At 45.6% G+C, this 20550-nt stretch overlaps 2 protein-coding genes and 1 long non-coding RNA gene across 6 annotated transcripts; all 3 read left to right on the top strand.

Moving 5' to 3' along the window:
* The first annotated feature begins 868 nt into the window (after window positions 1-868).
* PA2G4 (proliferation-associated 2G4) lies at window positions 869-8105 on the top strand. Its single transcript, XM_051963113.1, has 13 exons — window positions 869-1054; window positions 2758-2886; window positions 3134-3239; window positions 3380-3449; window positions 3727-3819; window positions 4539-4602; window positions 4831-4909; window positions 4997-5075; window positions 5196-5329; window positions 5813-5907; window positions 6072-6199; window positions 6332-6385; window positions 6603-8105. The coding sequence occupies exons 1-13, from the start codon at window positions 967-969 to the stop codon at window positions 6666-6668; spliced, it is 1185 nt and encodes a 394-aa protein (XP_051819073.1). The 5' UTR covers window positions 869-966; the 3' UTR covers window positions 6669-8105.
* A 5686-nt stretch (window positions 8106-13791) lies between these two features.
* LOC127564460 (uncharacterized) lies at window positions 13792-15147 on the top strand. The gene is made up of 3 exons (XR_007954274.1): window positions 13792-13921; window positions 14490-14512; window positions 14766-15147. It is a non-coding gene; the product is annotated as an uncharacterized LOC127564460 (long non-coding RNA).
* Window positions 15148-15617: 470 nt separating this feature from the next.
* On the top strand, window positions 15618-20015 carry ZC3H10 (zinc finger CCCH-type containing 10). 4 transcript variants are annotated; one of them, XM_052000882.1, is made up of 4 exons: window positions 15619-15691; window positions 16177-16387; window positions 17437-17502; window positions 18030-20015. In XM_052000882.1, exon 4 carries the CDS (start codon window positions 18074-18076, stop codon window positions 19367-19369), a length of 1296 nt encoding a protein of 431 aa, XP_051856842.1. In that variant the 5' UTR covers window positions 15619-15691; window positions 16177-16387; window positions 17437-17502; window positions 18030-18073; the 3' UTR covers window positions 19370-20015. The 4 variants fall into 4 exon arrangements, with proteins under 4 accessions (XP_051856843.1, XP_051856842.1, XP_051856840.1 ...); XM_052000880.1 differs by lacking the exon at window positions 17437-17502; XM_052000881.1 differs by lacking the exons at window positions 15619-15691; window positions 17437-17502 and adding an exon at window positions 15722-15830.
* Window positions 20016-20550: the final 535 nt, after the last annotated feature.

Below are 20550 nucleotides of genomic sequence, written 5' to 3'. Positions count from 1 at the left end.
GGACTTCAAAAGGGTCAGGGTTCGGAAACTTAGTTGGAGTATTTGTTTCCTGTGTGACCAGTTAGACCTTTTGGCCTCTTTCCCCCCTGTCGGTAGCCGGTAGTCCTACACTCCGGATCAGCCCTTCACTACAGGTATTCGGCTGGCACACCCTTTCAAAGGCCCGCCTACGCAGGCGGAACTGGCCGAGCAGGCGCAGGTTGCCCGGCAGAGGGGGCGCAGATGGGGAGCTCCGCCCTCTTCCCCTCCCTCCATACCTTCACAATCCCTTTCCTTCCCTCCCCTCAGGGTCCCAAACCCACCCAGCTAGCTCTGCCGGCCCTACCAGCTAGCCACCGAGGAAGCTACGTCAGCCAACAGGATTCCGGAGCCGGAGCTTTCCTCCGGACACACCCAGCCACCCGCGCCTCGGCGTTGCAGAGACTCTTCACCCTCCCTCCCCCGCCCCCGACACCTCCCCGCCTCCTGTTTACGTAGTTCCTGTAGTGATGCCCTCTGGGAGGTGTAGTTTTCCTTTTAACCGAGAGGGCGGGACTCTCCCTTCTCTTTTCCTCCCACTTACCACCAGCCCCGCCTTCCCGCCGGCCGACTGACTCTTCCCAGCGTGCCCGGCGTGAGAATAGGCATGCAAGGCAAGGCCTTGGGGCCTGACTTGGCGGGCGCAAAGCAGGCCGGGGATTGTAGTCCATCTGGTGCGGCGTATCACTGGTGGCCCGTAGTAGCGGAGACTCGCCATCCCAGAGTACTCTACGCCGGGACCGCGCGCTTGCTCGCTCGCGCCTGCCCTCCCGCCCGCCGCTCGCGCTTTCTCGCTCGCTAGCTCTCCCTCCTCCCTCACGTACCGCGGGGGCTCCGGCCACAAGCGGCGGCGGCTGAACAGGAGGCGACCGCGACGGCGGCGGCGGCGGCGGCAGCGGCAGTAGCAGCAGCAGCAGAGGCGGCGGCGGCAGTAGCAGCGGCGGGAAGATGTCGGGCGAGGACGAGCAGCAGGAACAGACGATCGCCGAGGACCTGGTGGTGACCAAGTACAAGATGGGGGGCGACATCGCCAACCGTGAGTGCGGCCCGGGGGGGCTGAGGCGGGCGGGATCCAGCGGGAATGAGCCTCGGGCTCCGGGACTTCGGTCGCGACTCGGGGCATGCGGAGGAGCCGGGCAGGGGTCGAGCTGGGGACCAGGGCGGTTGGGGCGCCGGGCAGTTGGCTGCGAGGGAAGGGCGCGCCCCTCTCGGGCTGTGGGGGCCTCGAGGGAAACGGTGCCGGGGCCGGGACCTGGGCCGGTTCTCCGGGGCGGCGCCGGAGCCGGTGGGTCAGGCTGGCCTCTGCATCTGGCCGGGGCTCCGGGGCCGGCCCGGGCACGTGTTGCCAAGTCCCCCAAGCGGGGCGCTCCCTCCTCCTCCCCTGCCGCCGCTGACACCAGCTGCCCCGCCACGTGCTTCTCCGGGGCCTTTTCTTCTCTGTGCCTTGGCTTCCCGCGGGGGGCTCCCCCGGCTCCGCTTGGATGACGGGGGTTCCCCGAGAGCTTTGGGCCGCCACAACCTGCCCGCTGCCCCGCAGCAGCGTCCCAGGGCGCTCGTCTTCTGCCCTTCCCCGGAGGGATATCCCGGATTCGCTACTATTTCCCTGAGAACTGACATTTCCTTGGGGTATTTTCGGAGTCCCTCCTCGCTCACGCTACGGGTTTAGGAAATGCCAGGTGGAGAGCTGCTTGTTTTCTGAGCCGGGAGAAGTTTTCTCCTTTATTTGACTTGCTGTGACTTTACCAGCGGTTGTCCTTTTGCCGTTCCGCTGCCGGGCAGGTGTCACCGTTTCCCATTTGTCTCCAGAAACCCCTTGGACTTTCTCAGAACTATATCCCTGATCATTGTCCAAAGAGGAGAAATTTCTTTTCTTTTGTCTTAGGGTCTTTGAATAGGAAGGTGGAGGTTGATGCTGTCTGAGGTACTTATCAGGCTGGGGAAAGCCGTGTCTTTAAAATGACTAAAAATGTAGACCCAAGTCGAGGTTTGAATAAACTCCAAGCTCAGATTCAATAGCTTCTCTTAAGACCCATCCCCACGTACAACACATTAAAGCAAGCCCTTTACCGTGGTGTTTTTGGAACCTTTTTAAAAGAGGGCTTTTGGAAGATGATAGCTCAAATGGAAAGTCACTGGTTCAGTTTAGCATTTGGAATACTCTGCTGCTTCTGACCCATGTGCTCTCAGCATTTAATTTCTTTGAAGTTTTAGGAAGTTTGTGAGGAATGGGGAAGGTTTTGTGAGTTGTGCTTCATAACACCCATCTAATTTGAGGGTATCATGAGATGGAAGAAGAGGACATTTAACAAGGCATCAGTCTCAGTATTCATCGGTCTTCCTTCTGTTCTTGATGCCTATAAATGACCTTCTGACTAGTTTTTCTTGCACATGGGTTCCCCAGTGGATTCTTTTAAAAGTTCATAAACCTTGCCTTTGTCAGAAATACCACTTTCCTGACAAGGGAAGAGAGAGAATAAGCTGTGGTTGGAGTTATTAGTCTGTTACATCATGTTATGAGCACCAGTGGAGAAGAAAGTTGTTTTTCTTAGGAAATGGGGATGGATTTACATATTGAGGAGGAGAAACTAAGTCTTCCAGCAAGTTTTTTTGAGATATAAGATCTAGAGACGTTACCAAGAAGGCAGGTCTCAATATTCAGGTTATTTCACCAACATTGTGCCTTAATGCTTATAACTGAAGTGGTGCAATTCTAACCAAGGTACCCATCTATCCTACCAGGAGTCCTGAGGGTAGTAGTAGAAGCATCAACCTCGGGTGCATCTGTGCTGGGTCTGTGTGAGAAGGGAGATGCCATGATCATGGAGGAGACAGGAAAGATCTTCAAGAAGGAAAAGGAGATGAAAAAAGGTAACAAGTCCCTCACTTGTTTATCCTAAATTTCTCCCAGATTCATAATCCAAAACTTACGCAACCATCTCTAGGGTTGAAATACTTGGGAGTATAGGTGGGGCAGGGGATCAGAAACCTGTCCTTCCCTATTAAAAGTGGCTACTCCCGAGTGGAGTCTCTGGTAAAGAACTTATTCCCATTTGGCTTAGGGATACTAGAACTAGGGAGAAGCAGGTATTAGATTTGACAGTCACTTTTTTTACAGGTATTGCCTTCCCTACAAGCATCTCGGTAAATAACTGTGTCTGTCACTTCTCCCCCTTGAAGAGCGACCAGGACTACATCCTCAAGGAGGGTGACTTAGTAAAAATGTAAGTCCCTGACCAATTAAGGGCCCTAGATCAGCCTTGATCTAGCTCAGTGCCCAGGCTGATTCTCATAGATTCATGGAGAGGCTGGTGTGATGTGTGGAATCCTGTTCCTAACACTTTATTCCATATGTATCTTTTAGTGACCTGGGAGTCCATGTGGATGGTTTCATTGCAAATGTGGCCCATAGTTTCGTGGTTGATGCATCTAAGGTGCGTAACTTGACCTTAAGGCTCCCCTTTTTTTTGGTATCAGAAAGAAGTTATGTGGTTGTGAATGTGTTGTCCCACCCAAACTCAAGCCATTAAAATATCTAGACATCTATTTCTACAGGCAGATAAACCAAGACAGTATTTCAATAACTCCTTCCTTAAGTTCCTTCCTCTGATCACTAAGAAAAAAGTTACTTTTCTTCCTTTTTACTCATTGTATGGGTATGGCAAAAATCACATTCAAGAAAAGGTACTGATTGCTTCTTTCTATCTGCAGGGCACCCCAGTGACAGGGAGAAAAGCAGATGTGATTAAGGCAGCTCATCTGTGTGCTGAGGCAGCTCTGCGTCTGGTCAAGCCTGGAAACCAGGTAAGGAAGCATGGTTTATACAATTGTATGGAGGTTTGTGCTTTCCATTTACCCTCACCAACCAAGCCCAAGCCTCACGATGAATTGTCTCAGGTTAGCTACCTCCCAGGACAGTTGCCTAACCTCAATTCTTTGTGGGTCTTACTAAAACCAGTCACCACTTTTTGGCCTTGTCTTTCCTTTTCTCTTTTTTTTTCTTAACTTTATTGCAATCTGTTGCTTTCACTGTTTCCTATTTTCATTTATCCCTTTCACATAGTACGGAGCTGAAAGTAATTAAGATAATCTTCACTTCTAGTAAGGGTTATAAGCTTATGTGAACATAGCTTTAGGATGTAAAGATAATAGGTAAAAGAATAAAAAATATTTAAAAGTCATTCTCTGGTACTAGTTCTCAAAGTTAGTCTGGAGACTTTTTTTTGGGGGGGTGGGCCTTGAGTCTTTCTGGGATCTGTGTGTGAAAATTATGATAATACTTATATATTTTGGTTTCTAACGTGATAAATTTAAATAAAATAATAGCTACATAAATGATCTTTTGGACAGCCTCAGAATTTAAAGAGTGTAAAAGGGTCTTGAGACCAAAAATGTTTGAGAACCAACACTCTAGCATAATTCCCATTTTTTCCTCCTCTGGGAGGAAAGGGGGCTGGAGTGGTGAGTTTTGACTTGCAAAGGTTCTGCCACCTTATACTGATTTTGAATCTTGTGCCTTCTAGAACACACAAGTTACAGATGCCTGGAATAAAGTTGCCCATTCATTTAACTGCACACCAATAGAAGGTAAGGTTGTGGATTTTGTATGTCCCAGAATGAATGTTCAGCCATGAAATAAGATTCTGGGGATCCATTCTGGTCCAAAGTAGAGAAAACTCATTCTTGAATTCAGGATCAAATTTGTTGTCTATTCTGTATAGTTTCTCTTAGAAACTGTGGAGGGAGATGGATTCTGACAACTTCCTCCTCGTGACAGCAGGTACCAAAGGGTCACTCTTTTCCCTTTGTTTATAGGTATGTTGTCTCACCAGTTGAAGCAACATGTCATCGATGGAGAAAAAACCATCATTCAAAACCCCACAGACCAGCAGAAGTATGTCTCCTGTCCTCAGCTCTATCTTTCCATGCTCCTTTCTAGTCTCTTTAATCTTAATTGGTAATCCTCATTTCTCCTCCACAGGAAGGACCATGAAAAAGCTGAGTTTGAAGTCCACGAAGTTTATGCTGTGGATGTTCTTGTGAGCTCAGGAGAGGGCAAGGTAAGTTTCCTCCAGGAGAAAGGGAGAAGCAAAAGAGACATGGTTTCCTTCCATTGTTCCTGAGGAAAGTTTGGTTGAAGGATCCAGCTAGGTATGGACTTGTCTCTTATTCTTTTGTAGGCCAAGGATGCAGGACAGAGAACTACCATCTACAAACGAGATCCTTCAAAACAGTATGGTCTGAAAATGAAAACTTCCCGTGCCTTTTTTAGCGAGGTGGAGAGGCGATTCGATGCCATGCCATTCACTCTCAGGTGCCTGTCTTGGTGGGGACAAATAAGGGACTGGTAATGACTCAGCCAGCCTGCCCACACCCTGTCTTGTATCCATGACCTGCCCAAACTTGTTTCCCCCAAGCTAAAGGTGTAAGGGAGCAGGCGGATACTTAATGATGGTTTCTTGAATTAGTGATGAGAAAGAAGTGTAAGGGCCTGATGCTAAGAATACATTCTTTACCTCTTTGTCTGAATCTCTTATCTTCAAGGTTCAGCTCAGGGGCCGCCTCTTCCCTTAAGCCTTTCCTGATCTTCCTAGATGTCAGTATATTCTTCCTCCTCAAGTTGCTTTGTATTGATGTACTTCTTGTTTTCTCTTCTCCATGTGTAAGCTCCTTGAGGACCAGAACAATTTTATTATCTATGTATAATTGGTATTAGGAGAATAGACGTTGGTTGAATTGTTGAAAGCATATATAGGGTGGTGTAGGTACCTAAATCCCCAAATCTTCTCCAATATAGGGCATTTGAGGATGAAAAGAAAGCCCGCATGGGTGTGGTGGAATGCGCTAAACATGAGCTACTACAACCATTCAATGTTCTGTATGAGAAGGAAGGTGAGTGCTGGCATCATGTGACACCATGGAGGGTGTTCAAGGAGTGATTAAGTTCTTAGCTCTCTTTTCTTGAATTTGGAATCTAGTAACTTTGGGGTAGGGGCTCAGTGTATCAGAGGAATCATTGACCTTCCACCCCCCAACCTCTCTTTCCTTTTCCATAGGTGAATTTGTTGCCCAGTTCAAATTCACAGTACTGCTCATGCCCAATGGTCCCATGCGGATAACCAGTGGTCCCTTTGAGCCTGAGCTGTACAAGTCTGAACTAGAAGTCCAGGATGCAGAGCTAAAGGTGAGTAGTAGTATGGGAAGAGCGATCTAGGACCTCCGTCAAACTGACCAGCAAGGAAAATGAGGCGGGGGAAAGGCCTAAAGGAGTTCAGTCTTCCCTACACACCAGCCACTTTCTTTTCTCTTCCTCTAGGCACTCCTTCAGAGTTCAGCCAGTCGGAAGACCCAGAAAAAGAAAAAAAAGAAGGTTGGTTATAATTCTCATGGCTTAAGTCCACAATTTTCATGTTAATGTGCAATTGTCAGAGAATATTTCGATGAAAGTGGAGGTATAGTCGAGGGATTTAAGACTCCTGTTGATCTTTATAGCAAAATAGAGATGAGTTTGTCTCCTGATCCCTCCAGATTGACCCAGACATTAACCCAGACTGTTAAGAGGTTTTTAGTTGTCCTTTCCATTGCAGGCCTCCAAGACTGCAGAGAATGCCACCACTGGGGAAACGGCAGAAGAGAATGAAGCCGGGGACTGAGATGGTTTCCATCTCCCTAGCCCAGTACTCCTCCCTCTTTCCCCTCCTACTACACCCTGGGCTCCAAAAAGAGCGGTTCATCTTTTCCACCCAGGACCGCTGGCAGAGCGGGGAACCTCTCTCCCCTCATCCCAATTCCTACAACCAACCCTCCTTCCAATGACTACCAGCTCCGACTGACTCTGGCCTTGGGAGGCTGGGGCTCCTGGCCATCGCAGACTACTTTAAACAGAAAAAAGAAATTGAATAATAAAATCAGGAGTCAAAACCTGTCTTCAAGCCCCTCTTTCTAACTTTTTGTATTGCTCTCTGCTTGGTCAAGGTTGATGGCCCAGCTCTACAGGGAGAGGTAGATGGCCGATCTAGCTTATGCACCGCCGCCACCTCCCCTGAAATTTTTTACTCTCATCTTTCCTAGTGGTCAATATCTTACTATTTGTCTGGGGTGCCAGCCCCGTTATGCCTCTTCAAGTCTTTGTCTTGCCTCAAAATGGGGTTGGGGAGGTGTCTTCCTCCATTTCTCATTTTGATTCTTATGTAGCAGAATCCTATTCAGATCCAGGCTATCTGGTCAGGCCCCTCCCATTTTGTAGGAGCTGGAGCCAATAATTCTGGGATCTTCTGTTGTATGGATCCTCTTGTTTAAATTTTTAGTTTTTGCAAGGACAGGATCCAGTTTTCTCAAAGAACTATAAAGAAATGACCCTTCTCAACTCAACCTTGTTCCTGGAATTGCCCATAGTTCCCAGTTTAGAGCTGAAAGCCCCATCTGCCAGTTTGGTTCCTGTGTGTGGTGCTCTAAGGTCCCTCTTGAAAGAGGGCAGGAGTCAGGGGAGCAGATTGACTCTTAAGGAGGCTCCTCCTTTCTGAAGCTGTTGACTTGGATTGTACAGATTCTTGGGGCTTTGTGGGTTGTTGTGGGAGGGGCAGTTAGTAAGTGGGGTCTTGGGGAGCTGGGGCTCCCACTAACTCATGGGGTTTTTAAACGCAGAGATTGCGTCAATAAAAGAAATTGGATTTGCTGATGATTTTCTGATGTGCCATTTGTAATGCTGCTCATTTGGTGATGGGTTGGGGGGTGGGGGTGGTCTTGGTAGAAGATATGTCTTGGATAAGCAAGTTCCATTAAACTGGAACGGGTTCCCTAGAATATGATGGCTCCCCACTGTCCTAATAGGAGGACCATTTATACAATCTTAAATTATATTTTGTCCTCTTTGGGAGAAATGAAAGAGTAATAAAAATCCCACTAATTTCTCTGGATTCGAATTTAAGACTTGTCTGTAGGAAGTGGGGGGTTTATGGTTGTTTTAATTTTTCTGGAGTGGAAATGTAACTCTTGCTAAGTCCATTTGTTCAGAAATAATAGGATAACCCACCTCCTATTTCCCCCAGGAATGTTCTGTTATTTTTTAAAAATAAAATTGATAAGTAATATTTGTGTTCAGTGTGTGCATGGATTTGGTTGGAGGGAGGGCAGCAGGTAGATAAGTCTGTGTTTATTAATATTCTAATATACAGGTAAGACAGTGCCTTGAATCTTTACTGGACCCTGCTCAAATCAACATTAATAGCTGTACTCTGAAGGAAAGTATATATAAGAAATTTTTGAGAATCTGGGAAGGATAGGTAATTGTTGAATGACACACTCTGGATCCAAAAAGATCTTGACAAGCTACAATAATCTGGTGATGTTTCCTCTAATAGGAATAACAAGTGCTGTTTTCATTTGGTATTTATGATTGGGGAAGATGCAGAAATCATTTGATGTACAAGTCTGTTGGACACAGATTCAACTTAAGGTTCATGAGTTTTTAGAAGTGACTTCCACTTCTAATATTGCACCTGTCACTCATGAGCTCAATTCAATTCTGGATCAACATTTTGGGAAAGGCACTGAACTAAATTGGATCCAAAGTATCCAAAACCATACTAAACTGTATGGTTAAAGCTTAACCATAATGGTGAGAAACCTGGTGCGGGGGGGGGGGGATTGTGAAAAACAGTTGAAGCAACTAGAGAAAACAGGATTGACATCTTCAGAAGATAAGAATAATAGGAATATTTGGAAACCAACTGGGGTTTAAATCCTGGCAGCTGGATGGCCCACGTGGAGAGACTGATGTGAAGTCAGGAAAATCTTGAGTTCAGAGCTGGTCTCAGACACTAGTTAATGATCCTAAATAAGTAGCTTAATAGCATCTACTCAGAATTGTGATGATAAAATAAGATAGTTTTTGTGAAATGCTTTGTAAACCTTAATAAGTATTATAGATACATGTAATTATATGTTTTATATATAAAAAATGGTAGGTAGTATTATTGCTCTTATCATTTCCCATGACTTTACAATCTTATCTGGACCTCAGGATTTTGAAGTGGAAGGAACCTTAGAGATTATTTATTTCTAAAATGAGGGAACACTTCTAAGTTCTCTTAAAGATCTAACTTCTATAAAAACCCTACGAAGCATTTTAGATATTGTCAGGAGATAGATTTTTCTTCACTCAAAAAAACTACACTAGAAGCCAAAAGTGAATGGAAGAAAGGATGACTTTGCCCTTGGAATCATCCAAATATATTACAGCACAAATTCCTTAGTTCTAAAACCAATGCTCTTTTTTTTGTACACCAAACTAGCTGATTTCTGAGTCAAGATAGAGGGAAACTAAGGACCAGTATTTTCAGAAGTGGAATGGGCTATTAAGTTCCCAATTAGCATATTGGTGCCTATTGGTGAACACATTTATATATGAGATTCAAGCCTCAAGAGGCTGAATTAGGTAATTTGGGGGGAGGGGAGGATGTTTCCTTTAGGGCGAGATGACAGTAGTTGTGAACTGGCATTTGGGGATTTTATTCACAAGGGCTGGGGAAGGATGTTGATGTGTCAATCCATTTTTACTTTTGAGACTCTTTCTTGAGTATTAGAATTTTAGCTTTGCCAGTTGGAATTTCTTTTCCCTTGTAGAACTTGTAGTTTCTATTCTGATTTTTATAAATTTAATAATGAACTTGACTTTTTCTATCCTTTGTTTTCCTCCTAAATTTCCAAGCAGTTGGAGGAATGAATGACTGAAGAAGCAGTAATAAATAGCAGTGAGTATGATAGATGTAATGTCCGGACTAGCTTTCTAAAGGGCCTTGGGACCAGCCTTGGTCTCAGCAGAATAATCCGCCATGAGAATAGTCAGGAATAATAGTCTCCCAGTCTGTGCCAGTAGTTTCAGTCAGTCAGCCAGTCTGCACATCTCAGTCTCTTGACTTTGGTCTGACTCTATTACATTTATATCAATTCATCATACTGAGTATAAGCCAATCATTATATCACTAGGGAACCATTACCTCATCAATTCCACCGAGTTAATATCTTGTAAGATTATATCAAACATACTGAGACTTAAGTATATACCTTTTCAGAGTTCCTGCCCTCTATAGATAGATACTAATTCAGCCCAATGACTTCCATCTGATTTCTGAAACATCAACAAAAGTTGAAAGACCAAATGAAAATATAAAAAAATTCTATGTAAATAAAAACATTATTGTTGATATTATTAAAGTTATCCATTGTCTTTCAGGTAGAACTATCTTCCTATTTTCCTTTAAGTTTCTCTTAATCTCTAATATTCTTCCTTTCAACAATTACATTTTGAGAATGCTCCTAATAATAACTGATACTTATATAGTGGTTTATAATTTACAAGGCACTTTGCTTATTTTGTCTCACTTTGCTACTCACGGGGCAGATCCCTGTGAAATAGTATCCCTGTTTTACAGATGAAAAAACTAAAACCCAGAGCATGACTTGCCAAGAAGAAGCTTGGAAAAACTGCTGTTATGGACCTTTTCTCTTAACAAACTTTCACATTAGCTGATTTCTTCATCTCCCAAGGGTTATCACCCTGATTTCTAAATTTATATTCATCCCTATTCTTTCTCCTGAGCCACCATCCATCACCAGAGCTCTCTTGGACATTTCAAAGTAGATGTCCTGTAGTTATCTCAAAATCAATGTGAGTGAAGCAAAAGCCCAAACCCACTCATCTTCCATATTTCTGTGAAGTACACCACTGTCCTATTCACCTAGATTCCAAACTTTGGTGTGCTTGACATCTCAATCTCACTCTCCCCACATATCCCAAGAGTTGCTGAACTTTATTGTCTGTAACTCTAAAATAGCTCTCTGGTACATCCTCTTTTCACTATCATAATCACTATTCCAGTTGAAGACTACTTCACTTCATCTGGACTATAGCTATGCCATTGGTCTCTTAAGTCTCTCCTCACTCACTAATTCATCTCTATAGAACCATTAATCTCTCCCTAAAATATAGCTATGATTTTGTCAGTCAATAAACATTTAAGGCCTGCTATATTCCAGGCATGGTGCTAAACACAAGCCCTTGTCCTCATGGAGTTTACAATCCAATGATGGGAAGACAAGAGATAAGAAGAGAGAGCACTAATGAAGTGTGAACATTTAATACATTTTTTAATGTCTTTACCAACTTTATCAAATATAAACCTATGTGTTTATCATTTAAAGCTCTTTACCATCTGGCATCATGCATGCTACTTTTCCGGTTTTATTATACATTATCCTCCACGAGTTATACCAGACTTCCCTTTTTGCCATTCCTCATATATAACAAGGATACCTGGAATGCTTTCACTCCTCATTTCAGATTTTTAAGAATACCTCCTCATCTCCCCAGTTTGTAGTTCCTTCTCCATCTCACCTTCCAAGATTATTGTGTCTATAGTAATCTTATATAGTATTTATACTATTATATACTATATTATACTTATATAATAGTACTATGTATGTATATATCTATATATCTGTGTGTTCACATATGTAAATTTCATGAGGACAGGAATTATTTAGCTTGGATCTTAATAATCCCAACATTTAGCACTATGGTAACATTCACTACCTCAACAAATAAACCATCTACTTGGAAAAGGAAGACTACATCAAGGTTCACAGATAAAGTAAATACAGTGTATACAACACAATAAATACAAGTTAATTTAGAGGAAGTAACAACTGGAAGAATCAGGAAAGATTTTTTTTTTAAGGAGGTGACAACCTTAAAATCGTCTTGCAATTCCAAGTAGCGGTGAGAAGGGAGCATAGGGAACAAGTCAATGAAGGCCATTGAATATGTAGCAAGGAGACAGGTCATTTGACTGGTGCAGAAGGGAAGAAGTGTGTAACCGATCTGGAAAGATGTGCTGGAACCAGATTGTGAAAGGTTTAAAACGACAAACAAGATTTAGGATTTTATCCTAGAGGCAAATAGTCACAGAAGCTTTTTGAGCAGAGAACTAATGATAGGAGAATGCTTTAAGATAATCATGTTGGCAATAATGCAAAAGATTGAAGAGAGGAGAAATATGAGGTGGTTGTAATAATCCAAGCAAAAGGTGATAAGGGCCTTTACAAGACAGTGACTCTTTGAGAGATGAATAGGTGAAATATTGAGAAGAAAGAATTACAAGTCTAGGCATTCAACTGATTAATGGCAGAGCAGGCAGAGTGCAGTGAACCTAAATGATTGGAAGCATGCGATGATGACTTGGGCATTAGGGGGAAAAGGGAAATAAGGTTGGCCAGTCACCATCAGGAGTCACAGAGAATAATTAGGTGGAAGGCCTGGGATTAGTTCTTTTATCTTAAGAGAAGAATGGAAAGATAAGGGGGTTGAAGAATATATTGAGGATGGGGAAAGGAAGATATGGGGAAATTATTTTACATAATTAGGGTGAGCAAGCAGACATCTCTACATACAAGTTGTGGGGTATGGGGAAGATGTCTGACTTTGAACCTTATTCTCATTTGAACTGTTCAAAGGAAAATATACACATAGTTGGATACAAAAATGGGAAAAGGGATAATGGGGAAATAGCCATAGGGAAGGATTAGACTTAAATTTTAAAAAATTCTAAGGTTGCAAAAATATTTGTCTTTTTTGAGGTGGCAAGGAATGGAAATCTATGGGGAAATGTGAGGTATAACTGAACAAGTTATAATACATAAATGTGATGGAATATTATTGTGCTGTAAAAAATGATGACGGAAATGTCAAAGAAAACTGGGAAGATTTATACTGACTGATGCAGAATTTAAAGAACCAAGATGACAATTCATACTAGAAAATAAGTGATAGTCAACTTTTCCTAAATTCCTAAAGAATTAGGAATTGTTTTAATAGTGTAAAGGCCAGCCATATTTCAAGAGAACTAATGATGAAACATAAGAGGTGAAGGGACTTGAGTACAGAATGAGACTTTCTTTTAACGACATTATCACTGCAGATATTTGTTTTAATTGACTATACCTGTGTATAAACAGGAGTCTTGGTTTTCTTTCATTACCAAGCTAGAAAAGGGAGAAGTTATCGGAGAAGGGATGGGAGTAGGGTGCGGGGAAGAGAAGATAGAAGGCAGATTTTTTGCTTTTTTAAAATACATGTGAATAATTTCTTTAAAAAAAAAATAAAAATTTCGTTTTGGAAATTTTCTTTGAATCTGATAAACACTGGAAACGGAGGCTGAAACATGAAGAAGGCGATTTCTCCCGATTTCTCGCGATTTCTTCCGATTTCTCCCACTTTCTCCCCACTCCCACTTACTGAACCTCACCTCCGCACGTGCAATAGGACCATCCACAGTAAAATGGCGGTTGACATCAAGGGACTACAACTCCCATGAAATCATTAGAGTGAGGGCGGAAATGACCTTAATCCATCAAAGGCCCTGTTGGAAAAGGGCAGCTGCTCCAGTATCTGAAAAATCTGAAAAAAAAAAAAAAAAAAAGTGAAGTGAAAAAAGCTGGCGGTGTGAAGACTAGTGAATGTTTTTGTCGCCATTCCTCAGGGTATTCTCCGACCATTTTCCGTAGGTACGCCAGGTAATCGCGGTCCCAAGAAGCAAAAGTAAAAAAAAAAAAAGACGGCCGCCATTGTTCTTTTCTGGTAAACTCCGCCCCCGCCCAGGGTTGGACACGTGAGGGATTTAGGACGGAAGTGACGACACGATCGCATTGTTAAATAAGACGCGCGAGAGGTGTTCTCTCTCTTCTTCTTAGCGCCATCTTGTCGAGTGAGTGCTTTCTGTTTTTTCTCTCCCGTAGCTGAGCTTCACAATCCGCTGCCATCTGGACTCGGTGTTTGCTCCTCGCTCTCCAAACTAACCTTGTTCCTTTCCTCTCTCCCTACAGCTTCCATTGCGCCATGAGAGCCAAGGTAAGTGCGGCTGCCTGGACCTTTAGAGCAGAGGAGTTGCTGGGGATGAAGGTTGCTTGGCCTAAACTAAAAGGGGGGGGAGGAGCAGCTTGTGTCTTGATTCTTTGCGGCCTCCCCCCGCCCCAGGGTCTAAGGGCTCCGGGAGCTCGGTAAGGAGAGGAGCGTTTTCAAGATGAGAAGGCAAGGGAAAAAGGACTAAGAGATGTCTGGAAGGGTGGTCCTGTGGTCACGGAGAGGTGGGAGATGATGGTTTCGTTGGACCCGGAGAGATTCAAATATCTTGAGCATAGAGAGTTGTTTATTTTCTTAACTGAAAACGCTGGGGTGGAGTGAACAACACGGTGTTTTTTCAAGTAATTTGATAAGTGCACTGAGTTTTCTGGAGTAGACCTGTTTTTAAAGATGACTATTAAGAAAAACCTTAAAGGATCGAGCGCCCGGTATTTATTTTGGAAAATGTAGATGTTAAAACACGGAAGCAGTGTGAACTCAGTTGTTTGCTTTTGGAATTTGTTATGATTGGCACTAACTGACTCTTTATTTTACCCTGGCTCGTTTTGGAACCCAGTGGAGGAAGAAGCGAATGCGTAGGTAGGTAGACTTTAAGATGGGGGTTTCCGGTGACTGGTTGAAAAGTTTGGACAAAAAAATTGGCTTCAAAATGAAATTGTTGACTTTTAAATAAATACTGAAAAAGAAATAAGTTGGGAAGAACTTGAATTAATTTCTTGGGTTTTTTTCTTATGTGAAAACAAAATTAATAAATGAATGTATGTAGATTACTTTGGGGATTAACTCCCTTAGGTAAAAAAAGTTGGAGGGCTTACTTGATTACCCTTTACAGGCTGAAACGCAAGAGGAGAAAGATGAGGCAGAGGTCCAAGTAAACAGATTGTGCAGACCACAGGCCACAAAAGCAGAGATGAAATGACCCTTGGTGACACTGTCAGGAAGGCAGAAAACTTCAGGCAACATGACCCACTCTTCGAAGAACTCTACTGGCTATACCATCTGATAAAGGATTCTCACCACCGTTTGACACCTGCCTGACAAAAGGACATGCCATCTTTTAATGCCTATTCCATCTTTTGCCACAGATTCCATCTCCCTGCATCTTGATTTTTGTGCCATGGGACTCTTGTCATTCTGGACTGATTTGTCTGTGGCTCAGTATTAGCACATCTGTATAATAAATCCTCGCTACTTTCTTGTTCGGAAAAAAACAATGAGCTTGTGTGTTATTTCAAAGCCTTGTTTCCTATTGGTGATGTGATATAAAGGAAACACAGAATTGAGGTGTTTTAATAGGAATATTATAGATCAAGGGAACGACTAAGTCTGGCTTTGCCCAGAGGGTGAGGGAATGAAAACTGACAGGGTATGCGTTGGAAGGGGGCTATAGAAAGCACTGGGATGAGGCAAGGGACTGGGTGGAATTATGGCTGAAAGGCAGGCAAGGAAGTGGTCAGAATTGGGTACCCCGGGCATGACGACCGCGGTTTGGGCTGGACCAGGTTATCGCGGAGCGCGTTACTTCCTGGTCTTAGCGTGGTGTTACCATCGCGACGCGCGGCGCCTGCTGGGAGCTTCCTGGGGCCGAACGCGCAGCTACAGCGTCGATCGAGTTTGGTTCCGGGGCTGGTTCCTAGAGCGTCGGTGCTTCCGTAGGAAGCGGAAGTGCTGTGGGTGGGCGGCTCTTTGTCAAGAGTCGGAGGAGCCGGCAGGCGGTACTGGCGGCTGCAGCAGGGACAGCGGTGGCTCCGGCTGCAGGTGAGGGAGGGGGAGGCGGCGCCCGAAGGGGAGGAGCCGGGACTGGCCCCAAACGCCTACCTGGTCTGGCTCGGCCACGGGCCGGCCGGCGGAGCTGCTTTGTTAGCCTAGGCCCCTCGCCGGGGGTTCCTGAGCACAGGTACTCCCCTTGGTTCAGCACACCCCTCTCCCTGCCCCGTTACGTCACGGGTCCCCGGTCTTCCGACTAGGGAGCTTGGCGAGTGGCTCAGCCCGTGCTCGCCGCCTGTCCGGCGCGGCGCGGGCCTCGGAAGCTCCAGGGCCCCTGCTCTTACTCGCCCCTCTCTGTGGCCCGACTCGTTCTCAGCAGCCCTAGGCTCACCCTCCCCTTCCAAGCTATTTTGCCCAAACTATTCCTAGTCCAAAGTTCGGCTTTCCCACGCTTATTGTCTCCACGTTTTGTTACCTCTGTTCTGTGTGATTTCTATTCCCGCTTCCCTTCAACATTCCCTCCCTTTGACAAGTAGGAAACAGAACAGGTCGTGGAGCCTAAGGGACCTGGCATCCTAAGTCAAGACGTTTCAGTGTGCAGCCCCCAAATCCTACTGCCCCGTTGGACTGTGCAGCCTCATGGAAACCCGCAGGCCTCCACGAAAGCTCTGTCACCTACCCAGATTCCATCAGTGATGTGCAAGTGGAGACCTGCAACAATCCCAGATTTTGCCTGAGATAACTTAGGTATCTATCCTGGGACCTTCTTGAGGGGAGATGAGGTGTTATGGGAGCAACCTGTTAGTGGCTGCTGGGTGTTAGGAGAGCTACCAGCTAGTGACTGCTGAATAGATCCCTCGGTACAAGGAGACTGAGAGGCAATTGCATTTTCTGACTTCTCTTCCTTCATCCCTCCGATTTATTTCATTCCCAATTCAGTCAACATTTCTGTCAGTAAAGACTGATTTGTGTCTTATGATTCACAGCTGTGGGGGCTTTCGGGAGAACCAACCTGCTACCCCTTAATAGTACGGTCCCCTTTAACCCTTTTATAGGCTTTCTGGGTTTCACACTTAAGTATGGTCCTTAACAGTGAGGTCCGATGTCTCCTGATATTTCAAGGGATGTATAATAAGGCTATTGTTACTATGTGCCTCATGCTTGCATTTTAGATCAGTTATAACTTTATGGGCCAACCTGAAGAAGAGACTAAGAAGGAATTGGACTTAGAAATAAGTTGGGTGATAGGAGCAAAAGCAGGAGAGGCTTCGATGATTAAAGGGAAAGAATGATGGTGTTACCATCCCTGAGCAGCAGAGGGGGCTTGAGTATCATAAGGAAAATATTTGGGGGTAAGACTTGGTAACAGACACAGCAAACCTGGGCCAGAGGGTGCGGCAGGCAGTGGACTTGATAGTTCAGATGTCCCTTGAGGAAAGAGGAAGATTTAAAAGGATTTTATGGAGTCTATAAATAAATAGGAACTTTATGAGTGTGAGGAGTAGCCTGGCTTAGAGTTAAGTCAAACCTCTCATGAACTCCCATCTGATCAGGGGTGGGGTTTTGAGGAGTAGGAGGTGAGAAGGGGTATTGGTGTTGGAGGAGGAGGGACTGAAAGGTTTCTGTGGAGTTGACAGGGTGGTTCGTATTAACTTTCTCCTCCCATTTTGGCCTTGTTTCCCAAAAAGCTTTTTATCCTGGGGGTGGGAAAACAACAGCTGCTATATCCCTCCCTTCTCCTTGTAATAGACACCCAGAAAAGTTTAAGGGCTTCCCAAACTACTCCTTTTTCCCAGGGTTCCAGAAAGTCTGGAGATTTGGAATATAGAAACGAGCAGCCACTTGAGAGACCTTTGGAAAAGGTACAGAGTAGATCAGAGCATAAAAATAAAGGTTGTACTCCTATTATCCTTTTCTCTAGTGCCCTGGACATCCTGTCTCCAACTCCTCATTCCTCCTCCCTCAATACCCTCCCCACCAAGCTTATTCAAACACTTATGAAAAGTTTTGATTTCATTCCCAGTGACTTTAATAAGGTCAGTAAGAGGGAGAGGCAAAATCCCACACTACCCTTCTTTTCAGCTAACTCATTAACCAGCAGGTGGGGGCTTAACCACCCCACCCCCCCCTTTTCCTTCTCACCTGCCCAAAATAAGAAAAGAAAGTGAATCATTCCCAACAAGATCAGGTACACAGTGGGTTGGGCAAGACTTCTGCTACTATTTGTACTCCAGTGGTGGCAGTAGTTCCAGTCTGTAAGAATGGTAGACACAGGATCTACTAATGGCCCCTTGGGCCAGTCTCACTGCCAAGAATAGGAGGAGTCAAGGTCCTTTTCCAGGGATCCCTTTATCTAACACTGCTCTCTTATTTTCTATTTGTACTCAAGGGTGGTGGAAAAGGAAGAAACCACTCATTTGGAGTGGGAACAGAATGCCTGACCGAGACAGCTATACCAATGGCACAGGGAGCAGTAATGGAGGCTCTGGAGGTGGTGGCAGTGAGGAGACCAGTGGAGCTGGGTCAGGAGCTAACTCAGGCAGCTCTGATGCTATCTGCCGAGACTTTCTGAGGAACGTGTGTAAGCGGGGCAAACGCTGCCGCTACCGTCACCCGGACATGAGTGAAGTCTCCAACTTGGGTGTGAGCAAGAATGAATTCATCTTTTGCCATGACTTCCAGAACAAAGAGTGCAGTCGCCTGAACTGCCGCTTTATCCATGGCTCCAAGGAGGATGAGGATGGCTACAAGAAGACAGGTGAACTCCCCCCACGACTAAGGCAGAAGGTGGCAGCTGGCCTGGGCCTTTCCCCAGCTGACCTTCCCAATGGCAAAGAGGAGGTTCCTATCTGCCGGGACTTTCTCAAAGGGGATTGTCAGCGTGGAGCCAAATGCAAGTTCCGCCATCTACAGCGGGATTTTGAATTTGAAGCTCGGGGTGGGGGGGGTACCAGTGGAGGAGGGTCTGCAGGTCCAGCACCCACCAGCCGTCGTCATGATCTTTATGACACATATGATCTTTCGGACCGGGGTTTTGAGGATCATGAGCCATGCCCCAAACGTCGTCGGGGAGGGGGTGGGTGCCCCCAAGATGGTTCCCACTTTGAGACATTTGAATACAGCCTGGCCCCGCCCCGGGGATTGGAGTGCCGGTTGTTAGAAGAGGAGAATGCTATGCTCAGAAAGCGCGTGGAGGAGCTAAAGAAGCAGGTCAACAACTTGTTGGCCACCAATGAAGTCTTGTTGGAGCAGAACGCCCAGTTCCGTAACCAGGCCAAAGTCATGACTCTTAGCTCCACAGCACCAGCCACAGAACAAACATTGGCACCCAGTGTGGGCACTGTCACCAACTACAATCATGGCATTGCCCAGACACACACCACACTCAGCAGCCAGGCCCTGCAACCTAGACCTGTATCCCAGCAAGAGCTTGTAGCCCCCACAGGTGCACCAGCTGCCCCACCGACTAATGCAGCACCTCCCACAGCCCCACCACCCCCTCACCTGAACCCAGAGATCACACCGCTCTCAGCTGCCCTGGCCCAGACAATTGCCCAAGGCATGGCCCCACCTCCAGTCTCCATGGCCCCTGTGGCCGTGTCTGTTGCCCCTGTGGCTGTTTCAATGGCGCAGCCGCTTGCGGGAATCACAATGAGCCACACCACCACCCCCATGGTGACTTACCCCATTGCCTCACAGAGCATGCGCATCACTGCCATGCCACACTGACCAGGTCACTGGACACTTCTCTGATGCTGCCTCCCTGGCAGAAAGGGCGAGAGAAGGGGGCTCGTTCATCTCTGCTCTCCGTGTGTGTGGAAGGGAGCTCATGAGAAAATGAGGATGAGCAGACTTACGGCTCCTGGGTGGTACTCTCTTAGAAGAGGTGAGGGAGAGTTAGATTTTCCCCACCTCCTAGGAAGCGCACCTTTTTCAGCTTCCCTAAGCCCAACCAGAGGGGCGACAAGGGAGTGAGGATTACAGGCTGCCAGGAGAGGCAGGGAGGACTGAAGGGTTTTTGTGTCCCCAGAAAGACTTGGCTGCTGGGATATGGAGCTCTCCCAACACTGCCCTCCCCTTGCACCCCCAGCATAGACTCATTTTTCTAGCACTGATTTTTGAAAATGAGTCCAAACCCTGTAAAAGGAGAGTGATGGAGTCAAGGAAAGTCAGAATACCAAGCTTTCAGACCCAGAGACTTCAGCCCATTCTCAATGTCAGTTCCTCTGCGCCCAGGGTTGGGAAGAGGAATACCAGGAGGCCCTCATGTTTCAGGGCAGTGGGTTAGGGAATTGTTAACCCAGATGAGGTTAGGAGTCCACAGAACAGGACCCCACCATTTTCCAAAGAAATAAAATAATTATTTTTAACAAAAGGAGGCAACGGAGACTTATTGAGAGGCTATGTGTTTTGGGAGTCCTGCTTTAAATCTGAACACAGCCCCGCCCATGGACAATATGAAAATGGCTTTGTAGGGGACAGTGAGAAGAGCCTAGGTCCCAGGACTAAAGGCTCTGTGGATCTGTAAAGATTCAAGTTGGGGGTAAGGGGACTTGCAACACATGGTAAGGTTTAAAAATAACCTGTCTGTGTCTTGAATGCAGTGTTATTCCCAGGCAGTCTTGCTAACCAGGGCTTTTAGGGTCATTGGTGGAGGAGGGGTAGTGAAAGGTATTGCTGGGAAGCTGGGATGGGTGTTCATCTAACTGACAGATTCTGCTCTTTCCTCCTTGACTTTGAAATAGCAGGTGCTAGAGAAGTGGGGTGGGGGAGGGGAGGGAGATATCCATGGCAAATGAACTGTATGCCAAGCAAGGTTTCCTTCCCTCTCCAGCTGCATCTGTGAAATTGTTTAATGGTCATAGATGCCTTTCCTGCCCCTCCTTATCTCAGAAGCCAACATGTTAGAC

This window comes from Antechinus flavipes, chromosome 5 (assembly GCF_016432865.1).
Source record: "Antechinus flavipes isolate AdamAnt ecotype Samford, QLD, Australia chromosome 5, AdamAnt_v2, whole genome shotgun sequence".
In the NCBI taxonomy this organism is placed as follows: Eukaryota; Metazoa; Chordata; class Mammalia; order Dasyuromorphia; family Dasyuridae; genus Antechinus; species Antechinus flavipes.
The sequence above is the reverse complement of the archived record's forward strand: the minus strand, read 5'-3'. Positions and strand labels throughout refer to the sequence as shown.